Raw genomic sequence first — 11160 nt, 5'->3', positions numbered from 1 at the left:
TAATAAAGATGACACTAGCAATCTCTCTAATCACCTCGGATAATATTTTTAAGAATATCATGGATAAGATCTTTCTTTGAGAGCAATAACTATCTATATGGCTATGCACGCAGCTTTTCTATGAATCTAATTTATCAAGCATGAATTTTGGTGTACCATCACAGGATATATTATTGTTCCCTATAACCCCGACATCGAGAATCTACCGACCGTTCCCCATCAAACGGTCCGGTATAGCGACGTTCCCGTTTTCCTCGCCTTAAATCCCTCCGTTGCACGTTTTTCGCATTTAGTAGTATCCAAACATTCCTCAATCACTCATTGAAGGCGGCATGGGCCCATACTTATCAAAAGATAACCAATTGTAAATAGACACGCGGAAACATCGCAACCGCAGAACCAAGAAAGTATCATATCTACGACCAAAAAGGATTTGCATCAAATTCCTATTTTCTTTAATTATATTATATTCTACGGAGCTTTTCTAACAGAGGAAAATTAAACCGCCTAAATTAAAAAATATAAAACCGTTCCCGGCTCCGTTTGCGGTTCACATAACGGAGCAGCCGTTGGGGTTCTCATCGCTGAATAGCTGGGGCGCGTGCCCCATCTCGATGCCGTAAGGGTACCCCGCCGTATAGTAGTAGTCCATCCGGTTCGCCTCCGCTTTCCCGCCGTCGTCCTTCCCTCCTCCTCCTCCGCCGCCGCCCCCGCCGCTGGCGGTCTCCTTCTCGCCTCCCTTGTCCTTCTTGTCGCCGCCTTTGTCCTTCTTCTTCCCATCGTCGTCCTTTTTCGGCGACGCCACCTCCACCGCCTGCTTCAGCTTCTGTTTGAGCACCTCAGGCAGCGCCTTGGCGTCCATCGTCCCCTTCACGGTCACCAGATCCTTCTGCGCGTCCGCCGTCACCTGCTGCACTCCTGCCCATCCGTCGTAAAATACCAAAACTATCAGGGGCATTTCCGGCATAGATCCATCTCTTCTCTCTCTCTCTTTTTTTAAAAAATATTGCCCTTTTTCCCTCCCAAAAGAAAAGCGAATAGAGATGAAAAATATTAATAAAATTACCCTTAAGTTTGCGAATCTTTTTTGTAATCCGATCGACGCAGCCATCGCAGTGGAGGTGAGTCTTCAGCACCACCGTCGAAACCACAGGCTGTTTGAGAAATGTAAAACGAAACAATTCATCAATTACTTTGTAAAACCAATAAAGAATCGGATCGCTTTTTTGTTTGGGGGAAAAGAAGAAGAAGAAGAAGAAGAAATAAATTGTACCTCCTGGGATTTTTTTTTATCGTCGGATTTTTTGGAGACTTTTTCGGCGGCAGGCTTTTTGGAGATGTCTTTCTCTTTGGCGTCCTTTTTGGGGGGATTGATGGGGGAGACGATGTCGACCTTCTTGTGGGTCTTGGCGGCCACCCGATCGCGGAGCTTCGACGGATCTACCTTCCCCACCACCGTCAGCTTCCCGCCCCCGATGTCCGCCTTCACCCCTTCGACTCCTGTACGATTTTTTGTACGATTCCACCGTGAGACAAATCCAATCAAAGCGCTTCGAGATCGACGCAAGGAACTAAGAGATTAATTACCTTCGAATCCCTTGACAGATTTCTTCACCTTCTCAGCGCATCCCTCGCAATGCATGTCGACCTTCAAGACGACGGCGATCGTGCCGCCGTCTTTCTTCCCCCCTTCTCCCCCTTCCTTCTTCTCCTGCTGCGATCAGAAAAGCCCACGAATTAGAGAAAATCGGTGAAATTTAGTGATCGATAGAGGGAATTCGTGGAAGTGAAGCTCACATTGCCCATGATGGAAGCTCTCTTCTTCTTTCGCCCGCTCTCGCGCTCGCTTCGGTCCCCGGGCTGCACGAAGTGGAGAAGAGGATGGAGAGCGGGGGCGAGGTATAAATAGGAGAAAGACGATGTGATGGATGTAATGTATGATGACGGGAGCCATGGCATCATGATCCCATTTGGCATGGAGATGGGGCCCACGCCTAAGCTCGGGAATCTTCGGATGAGGTGCAGGGCGCGTCGTATGGACGCGGAAGTGGGGGTAGTTGGTTGAGTGCATTTCTGTGTAATGACTGAGACGCCCCTATTAGACGACCTCTATCGGGGGTTGTACTATAGGGGTATTTGAGTAAAATAGAAGGACGGTGTCGGTTGGGTTTTTACGTGGAGCGGTTGTTAAGAACTTTCGGTCCATCTTCATCTTCAGTGTAAGTCGAAGGTTGGGATGGTGGATCCGATGATACCATGCTCATAAGACTTAGAGGCACCGACTATTATACATAAAAAATATTAAATTTTACTTAGATTTAAAAATATTAGGTTCGATTAAAAATAAATAAAATCGAGGCTCGAGGCTGGACCCAGGATCACTCTAGACATGCTCCATGATATTTTCAAGTTTGTCCCTAAACTTTTATCCATGTGTTAGGAGCGCGAGTTTAGGTTAATTTTACATAGATTTGATTCGAAGTCTAATTAAAAATAAATAAAATATAGGCTCAAGGCTCGACTCATGATCAGCTCTAGACATGCTCCATGACGCTTTCAAGTTCGTCCATAAACTCTTATCCATGTGTTAGGAGCTCGAGTTTAGATTTGCACTGGCCAAAATTCTTAGACCATGTTAAATGGACCATTCTTTGATTAAGGTTAGAATGGATGGTATTGTGATTAATTTTAAAGAACCATTCCCATGAGAAAAGGAATCGGGGTATAGTTATCGTTTTATGGAAAGAGGTTAATGGACATGGAGATGAGTCGGAGGGTGAGAGCTATTGTTCCTTTTGAAGAAAGAGTATCATTTTGGAATTGTATTTTAGGGAGAGGGCCTATGTGTGTCAAAATCCCTATTATATAAGGTTAGGAAGATGCTAATATAATCAAGATAGAGAAAGAGAGGCATGATTTTAAGTTAGAAACATGAGTTATGGCTCTCAAATATGATGCTTTTCTAATAATAAGGGCTTGATGAGCTACCAATATTGTAGCATGATAAGTATTTTACATACATGAGTGCGAAGTGCATCCATCCCAACTATCCACTTCTCCCAAGGCATGTAATTGTCGTTAGAGTTGGTCGGAAGTTGTGCTTGTCTCACAAGCATTGATGTTTGTCTTGTTTATTGAGAGAATGGTCTCCAACATGGCCGTTGATTAAGATCTGGTTTTTGTTTTATGTGAGTTAAAACATGCCAAAAGAATTAATTAAATCGAAATAGCAGCACATCCTCTAGACTAATCGAGATTATTCTAGAATTATTTAATAACAATCACATGATCATGAGCATGAAGCACTTCTATCGAAGAGTTTATGCTTTGTTTTTTCTTTCTATATTTTGTCTACGAGATGGCGTGTTGTTGCAAAGTACCGTACTTTGTCGATACTCTTGTGCATGTTCGTTATCGTAGGGTTCAAAACATAATACTTTCCCACTGAATGATTAGTGCAACGTGTTTTGATTTTAAAAGAGAAGGATCAGGCTCACTTCTTTTGATATTATTGTACAAATAAGTGTAGAATAGTATATATGATACCTGAAGTAGATCTACTGTACCGGCTCATGATCTCGAATAAATACTAAAAACATAGAAGAAAAATCCTAAAATTTGAGCCACAAAAAAGACACTCTCATGCATCATCGAAAAGGCCACCTTTCACTCTCTCCCCCCTCTCTTTTCCCATGCCATCCAAGGATTTATCATCTCCCTTTCTCGAGGACTCTTCACATAACTTTCTCTCCCTTTTTATAAAACCACAATCCACAGCCTACCACAAGACAAAAGTATCACTGGCTCGCTCCAGTTAGAAAACAAACTCGGATATATTAAGCTTAAAATTTAACCTAATTAAAATGAGCTAGCACTAAAATGTAAACTATTTCAATTAGTATTAAAATAAAAAATAAAAATAAACCAAAAATAAAATTTTAGCATTGGTGCAACGAGCAATAGACTTTCAAAAAAAAAAAAATAATACAAAGTCCATGCAGCGATAGATTTATCGATATCATAAAATATCATAGTAGCCATTGCCAATATTATAATAGTAACAATAATTTATCGGACCAATTAAATAATAATTTTTTTAATATATATTTTGAAACCGGCAATATCTCTAGTACTTCTTCTCAGCGTTAACTTTATGATTATCGTGCCAAGATTTCATAAACCATCCATGAGGATACATACGACGCTATGGGAGTTCCATGCTTCGACCAGAGCTCTGCTATCATTGAAGCCATGGGCTCCACCGTAGTCCATAAAAGCTGTCTCACGAGGAGAGGAAAGGAGACTTTGTTAAGTCGCGAACTCCACGCGGCAGTCATGTTCCTCAGGAGTCAGGAAGTTAGGGGGTCGTCTAAGAAAGTCACTTGACGTTCATATTACAATCCTTTTTATCTCAAAAAGTCCCCCACCCTTTTCTCCTATCTCCATCCCTCTGCTTTGGTAGTTTACATATGGAAGGCTCTTTAATTAATTATGATCGGAGTATCGAAAATGAGAGACAAAGGAGACGATCCTAACATTGCTCTTATGATTATAGTCATTTTTATAGAAATCATCTTATTATTTATTTTTAAAAATTTATTTTATATATCTAAAATAAAGGTTTGATTTGTACAAAATTTTTTATTCACTATGTGAATATCGATGGTAATGACGAAGTTTCCGCTTGGCTATTATTAAAATTTATTGCTTAATGTGTAGCATAAATTTGGTTACTATAATATTTCGAAAATATTGAAAGAAAGGAGAAAAAAACACACCTTGCACATCGTACGGGGCATATATCAATGACAATAATATTAATGATCGAAAGTTTTGCACCGAAGCATAGCTTATGCAGAATTCTTCATTTGCTATACAGACGTTGGTACCGATAATGAAAGTTTCTGCTCAATTTTTTTTTTTTTTTTGCTTCATATGGAACAGAAGCTTAACTATTGAAGTATTGTAATTCATTACATTCCTATATCTTATCACAAAAATACTTGGAAAAAGAGAAAAAATCATTTCCATGCACGGATACGACTATAGTCGCTTCTATAAAAGATCATATGGCTATTTATTTATGTAAATTAGCTTAGTAAAATTATTGCTGTCATATCCGAACTAAGGTAGAAGCGCAACTCAGACAACCCTGAAGTCGGCTGAAGACGAGTTCAGCAGGCTGGTTGAGACGTTGGGTGTTGGATTCCTTTGTTGGATAGCCTGCAAGAAGTTTACTTATCGGAAGATTTTCGATATGGAACTCACCGATGCCAAGTTAGAATAACGAGACAATAGTATGAAAGGGAGAGATTTTAGCAGAGTAAGAGCTCTACAAAAAGTGTAGCATATTGCATGTACATTGCCTCTTTGAGGTCCTCCGGGTTGCTCATCTTATATAGAGAAACTAATTTGTCGTTACCTAGGCTGATGTGGCGTGCAATGATAGTCAGACAATGGCCAGTGGTACGACCATGACGTGGATGCCTGCCCACGTGGGCGACAGAGTGAGTGGTGGGGTGCAGGATGTGATGCCACCGCGACTGCAAACTGCAGGGCTGTTGGTTGTTGGGACTGTTAGCTCTTGTCGACATGTGCCGATTATTCTCCACAACTGGCAATTCCTCCGTCGGAGCCAAAATCGTTTGCTTCAGTTTACGTATGAGGACAGGGAGGTCGGTCAATCTCGAGATCAGGGTATCCAGTATTTCTCCCATCAGGAATGAAATCTAGATTCTCTACAATTTGAAATGTTCTAAAATTACTCGCCATCCATGCATCATTGAATGGATCGTCATTGACCGAGGTTCGTCTATATCCATATTTGCGGAAGATCCTACTTAAATCATGAGGCATTTTGCAAGTCATGATCAACTCGTGATTTCGATTCCAATCTCTCAAGTTCAATCCCAATTTGCAGAGGATCTGGATTTACTATAATGACCTTCTAATTGTTCATGCAGCCAAGAGACACCGTCGACCCAATCAGTTCAATCCCAGGCTCCCAGCCATCAACGCACTGCTTTCTTCAATGCTTTTTTGTCCCGCGTGGAGGATCCGAACCTCAAGTTCGTCTTTTGGGCCTCCCCGGGCTTCCAGTAGGCCCGTCAAATTTAATTGGGCTTTTAAAAATGATTCGGTCCAAATCAGGCTTTTGAGGATAATAATAATAATAAAGCATTCCCAGCCCATTCCTAAGAACCCAAGCACGGACGGATCAGATCGCCTTCCAGCGCGCAAGGCGGACGGCAGATCTGGATCCCGCATAAGTATTTGCTACGCGGACAAGCCGAATCTGAAGCCTTGCTCATAAGTCATAATATCACGAGGCTAGGGTTCCGACGCTGCGAGCAAGAACCTCTCGTTGCCGCCGGCCGCTAGCTCGAAGAGAAGAGAGATGGGAGGGAAGTGTCCGCATAGAAGGGTGAAGAAGCGGAGATTCTCGCATAAGACGGATCGCCGCTCCAAATTCCTCCTCAAAGATATCCTCCTCATCTCTTCCTGTTCTTCTTATTTTCTTCCATCCCATCTCTCTCTGTTCTTTTTTTTGGGGCTAGAAGTTATTTTGTTGCGTTTTAATTTGATTCTTCGATTCTATCTTCATTCGATTTCTTTAACCTAAAAAGATTGATGATCACGTGATGATATGGTGTACGGCGAGCTTTTGAAGCTAGCGGAGGGGGCAGAGGCGAAGCCCCAGCCGCTGGATGAAGACCTCCCCGGGATGGGCCAATTCTATTGCCTCCACTGCGAGTATTTATCACTCTCAATCTCTCCCCATATATAACAACCCCACAACGCCTCCTTTTTTTTGTTTTCGTGATGAGATCCTTACAAAGTTTTAATTTTTATCGTTTTAGTCGATATTTTGCTAATAAGGATGTGAGAGATGAGCATTTCCGGTCAAAGCGCCACAAGAAACGGTAATTTATTCGGTCCCGTTCCTTTTTCTCTAACGTTTTTGCTCTCGGCGTTGATATCACTTATAAATGAGTTTATATTGGTTGCATTGCAGTGGGTGATCGGTTCTGTCTGTATTTTTAAACTCATCAAGATGCTTCCAATCTTTTCTTGCTATTTAAATTATAAATAGATTCGCTCGGGCATGATTTTTTCCATCTTTTCGATGGTGAGCTTTGAATTATTTAAAATTGTTATTGCTAGGAACCTTGCTGAAACATGTGTTAGCTTCCTATGCTTATTAGATTTTGATGGAATCTGGTCAATAATGCCGATGATCCTACTGTACCAAGAACCTAGCCTCTTCTAATTTATCTGCCACCTAGCTTCTTTCTTCTTGGCTGCTAGTTATAATTGCTCACTATAATGGCTCGCTTCACTATATGAATTCCTTTTCCAGCTTAAGTTTGTACTTGGGTGTACTTCTTCCCTTATATAGGAGTTTCATGCACAAGATCATGATCGACGAGTAAACTCCTTCCACGGATGGTATAATTGACATCAAAAGGACTCAATGATTTGGAGGAGTGGCACAAATTATTGGGTTGGAAATTTGCTTCCTTGCTACCTAGAGGTTATGGCCGACTTTGTCGGTAGCAGCAATCACTAGCTCTTTGAGGACCAGGTATCGCATGGTGACTTAGTTAATGTTGAATCCATGAGTTTTAGGAATGTCGGCAGCACTGCAGTGGGTCAGTGAGACCGCAGAAATTGTTAGGTGCTGTATCTTGGGAGCAATGCAAACTTAGGGATGTAGAGTAACCTTTTTACAATGTGATGGCATGGATGGTGGAATGAGATAGTCTAACATGGAATATTTTGGTGACAAGAGAGGAAAAAGTTCGTGACACCGGGAGATATAAGCGTTGCATGTAGATGGCCTAAATGGTTAGATATGCTTGTTTTGGTTAAGCAACTTATCAAGATTCTCCTTGGTGAATGTGTTTTCAGAAATCCATCAATCTTTATTCACCCATGCTATATGTATCTTTATTAGGATTATGCAGCATAGTATCTATGAATATGGAAATAAAAAAGTCAAGCTCCTGGCACTGCAGTTAGATTATTAGGTTTCCAAACTTGTCATTTGTATCATAATTTAATGCCAACATAACTTGATAGGTGAACATTTCTGCAATATGTTGAGTAGAACACACACACCACACACATGCAAAAGAGAAAAGGCTCCCTCTTGTTCTGCAAACCGCAAACAAAAACTGTTTCTTGTTTAAGCATAGAATGATAATTCATAACATGCTCAGCTAATTTTTTAAAGAAAATTTAATCTTCTATAATGTGTTTGTAGGAGAGTAACTTTCCAAAAGAAACAAGTTGACATGTATATGTTACAAGCATGTAGGTGTTGTAATCCATCACTGTGATGTCTCAGCTAGTCAGAATTTGCTTTAAAAATCTTCCTTCATCAATTTTTCCTATTTAAGTGTTACCTCGGATGGAATGATTTTTTATTCTCTTTTTCAAAGTTTCGGGTAACTTGTTTCATGTAAGGCTTCTCATTGTTTGTCGTACACGACCATACCATCTAAAGTGGAAATATTGGTTTGGTCCTGTAGAAAATTTTGTTTTCTTGGTAGATGCTGGAGTATTTATATTCAACTCCTTTCACTTTGAGTAGGAGTGCTTACGTTACAATTGATTTTTGGGAAGCTTCTAGATAGGTTATTTAAGTCTCAAAATTTCTTTAATGATTTGATTTGGTGTTTAAGAAGGTTGAGGTGTAAGAGAGAATTCTAGACTCAAAATGAGGTGAGGTGTTAGCTTTGTGTTTTTTCTTGAATGAATAGAAATCTAAGAAAGTCATGTCAAAGGAGTAGGCTGGAGGATCGAAGTTGTTTTGCTTGATTACAGACTTTAGGACAAATTCACAAAGTTCACACATGCACAGAGATGGAGATTGAGATTAAGATAGAGAGATCACAATGCAATGTTAGATGTGCTTTTGATGGTTATTATATGATAACATATCATACTATATGCAGGTTTAGAATTCTGAGTTTGCACACAACAATGTTATTAGAGAAGGAAAATGATTTTTTCTTCTTTTCTTACGTATAATGAAAGCATAACATGCATGCCTCCCATATGAAGGTAATTTGTGTTGCAAGGTGTGCGTTTCTCATGAACGTCATTCCGATACATATGCCTCATCCTCTACAGCCTCACTTGTGAGCCTTGATGTCTTTCAGGAGAGCTTCTTCTAGAGGCGTGAGGGAACAGATACCTGAAATGGATCTTTTTTAGCAAAGGTATGATAGCCACATATTACTTAGCAGTGAGAAGCCTGAGTTATCATAGTCTTTATAAACTCCAGTAACCTAGGTTGCCACCTTATCTTTGAATAGCAAGGAAAGGTCCTCTGTAAATAAAGGAAGACACTTTTGAGTATGTCTAGCACAACCATGGGAGTTAAATCTAAGATTTATCACTTCGTATTTCATTCTTACTCTATCACCTTGTATTGGCTCATTGCTGTTGTCTTATTTATTGTAAATCAGGTTGGTGGGATATGGTAGCAACATTTATAACTCAAGAATGTAGGTGGTTAATTTTTTTTGGTATCTCTATGGTTAGCTCGTGCATCAATTTTTTAATAGGGATGAATTATGTAATTGTTGTTAGTTGCTCTATCCATTTAAGGTGCCGTCCCAGACCATCTTCTCCTAAATGCCGAACTACGGGCTGGCCCAGACCATCTTCTCTTAAATACCGAATGGGTCAGGTGTTGAACCAATGAGCCAGGGTTTGATCAACTTAGTTATCAAATGGGAGGGTAGGACTCTTAACCCGAACCAGACCCTTTTAACAAAACGGGTAAAACAGGTCGACCTGTTTAGCATCGGAATATGCTTAGTACAAACTCGAACATGTTTATGGTGGGCCGGTAGCATGTCTGCTGGCTGGTCAGGTCATGGATTGCTACCCCTGGATGTATGATGGATGGACTTTTCTCGTTTCTCATTTTCTGAAATCTATCAGAACTTTGGTTGTCATAATATTTATGTTTTCCTTTCATCTTGGTTTCCTGTGTTTGCTTTAATTGTTTGTTGCTCTGATTGACTGCCTGCATGGGCAGAAAGGTGTGTTGTATTAATTAACAGAATTTTGTTGTTAAAATGCATGTTAGTTTCATGAAAGTTCTCTTCGCATTCAATTACGAGTCTTTCATGTTTCTAGCAACCTGAAAATTTCAGCATGGTTGGGTTTTCAAAACTACATTACAATCCGACTCATGTTGTTGCAGGGTGAAGCAAATGATGGGACCTGCTCCACACACTCAGCTAGATGCTGAGCTCGCTGCCGGAATGGGAATGCCTGATAATGGTCCGAAGCTCATGTCACCATGAGCCCTTCAGTTTTGTAGGCGTTTCTGCCATAAAAGCATGTAAAGTCTGGAGCCTGATAACAATTTTCAGTATAGGTAGCATAAGTGGAAGGCTTTCTGATTGACAAAGAGGATGCCGGCAGAATCTTTTTACCGTTGTGTTACACCACTTAGTCAAAAGGAGCCGTCATTTATAATTAAAGTCATTTATAATTAAATGGTATAAATTATGTCCCATTTTTCCCTGTGCTTTGTTAGTGAATTTTCTTTTCCCCTGTTTTTGAAGTAGTCATAATTTTAGGTGAAATGCAACAGTGTGCTCGGTATTCTTGACTTCTAGCCATTTACTTTTCTCCTTGCACAAAATCAAACAGGTTTTAGCCTGACAGGTCTGGAACCATGCCATGTGGTCCATGCATGGTTGGGAATGAAACAAAAGACCATGATTATGATCTTGTTTGGGGCGATCATCTGATGTGTCTAACTATTTTCAGATCATATCTTCTTTAGAAAAAAAAAAGATTCAATCTCATATTATTTGGTTCTGCTTGTGGGATGCTATAGCCCTTTTATATTGTTCAAAAGTTGAATCAGAAATTCAGCATTTAAGGACCATTTGACTTTTTGGGGGAAAAAATTCTAATAGGAGTTGACAGGTTATGATTATGATGGTTTCTCTTCTATATACGATTAGCCACTTAGCCAGAAAAGTTTCTTCCATCATGCCATGATCCCTTCTCACATTTTTTTTAAAATCAGAGCTCTGCCAAATTTTGTGACTAGTTGCGTGCCATCGTTTGGCACGGCTCGCAAAGCATGTCTTTTTTGACAGTCAAATCACCCAACCAAGTATACTC

At 40.3% G+C, this 11160-nt stretch overlaps 2 protein-coding genes across 4 annotated transcripts; one reads left to right on the top strand and one right to left on the bottom strand.

The window, feature by feature from the left end:
* Positions 1-390: 390 nt before the first annotated feature.
* Positions 391-1874, bottom strand: LOC103707000 (heavy metal-associated isoprenylated plant protein 3). Of its 2 annotated transcripts, none has more exons than XM_008791318.4 (5): positions 1798-1874; positions 1588-1714; positions 1274-1500; positions 1067-1154; positions 391-918 (listed from the first exon to the last, which is right to left on the bottom strand). In XM_008791318.4, the coding sequence occupies exons 1-5, from the start codon at positions 1804-1806 to the stop codon at positions 551-553; spliced, it is 819 nt and encodes a 272-aa protein (XP_008789540.2). In that variant the 5' UTR covers positions 1807-1874; the 3' UTR covers positions 391-550. The 2 variants fall into 2 exon arrangements, with proteins under 2 accessions (XP_008789540.2, XP_017698238.2); XM_017842749.3 differs by having other exon boundaries at positions 1588-1711; positions 1798-1865.
* A 4437-nt stretch (positions 1875-6311) lies between these two features.
* On the top strand, positions 6312-10638 carry LOC103706999 (zinc finger protein 593-like). Of its 2 annotated transcripts, XM_039115336.1 has the most exons (5): positions 6312-6482; positions 6639-6753; positions 6861-6923; positions 9168-9227; positions 10223-10636. In XM_039115336.1, exons 1-4 carry the CDS (start codon positions 6398-6400, stop codon positions 9220-9222), a joined length of 318 nt encoding a protein of 105 aa, XP_038971264.1. In that variant the 5' UTR covers positions 6312-6397; the 3' UTR covers positions 9223-9227; positions 10223-10636. The 2 variants fall into 2 exon arrangements, with proteins under 2 accessions (XP_038971264.1, XP_008789539.1); XM_008791317.3 differs by lacking the exon at positions 9168-9227 and having other exon boundaries at positions 10223-10638.
* Positions 10639-11160: the final 522 nt, after the last annotated feature.

Source organism: Phoenix dactylifera, chromosome 18 (genome assembly GCF_009389715.1).
Source record: "Phoenix dactylifera cultivar Barhee BC4 chromosome 18, palm_55x_up_171113_PBpolish2nd_filt_p, whole genome shotgun sequence".
In the NCBI taxonomy this organism is placed as follows: Eukaryota; Viridiplantae; Streptophyta; class Magnoliopsida; order Arecales; family Arecaceae; genus Phoenix; species Phoenix dactylifera.
Note: the sequence above shows the minus strand (reverse complement) of the source record. Positions and strands in the feature narration are given on the sequence as shown.

Bases quoted from the DNA above. Each gene is read 5' to 3' on its own strand.
- LOC103707000 (XM_008791318.4), bottom strand. The intron at 1,501-1,587 runs GTAATTAATCTC...AAAATCGTACAG, and splicing joins ATCTGTCAAGGGATTCGAAG to GAGTCGAAGGGGTGAAGGCG. The intron at 919-1,066 runs GTAATTTTATTA...ACGGATGGGCAG, and splicing joins AAAGATTCGCAAACTTAAGG to GAGTGCAGCAGGTGACGGCG.
- LOC103706999 (XM_008791317.3), top strand. From the start codon at position 6,398: ATGGGAGGGAAGTGTCCGCATAGAAGGGTGAAGAAGCGGAGATTCTCG. The intron at 6,754-6,860 runs GTATTTATCACT...TTATCGTTTTAG, and splicing joins TTCTATTGCCTCCACTGCGA to TCGATATTTTGCTAATAAGG. The intron at 6,924-10,222 runs GTAATTTATTCG...ATGTTGTTGCAG, and splicing joins TCAAAGCGCCACAAGAAACG to GGTGAAGCAAATGATGGGAC.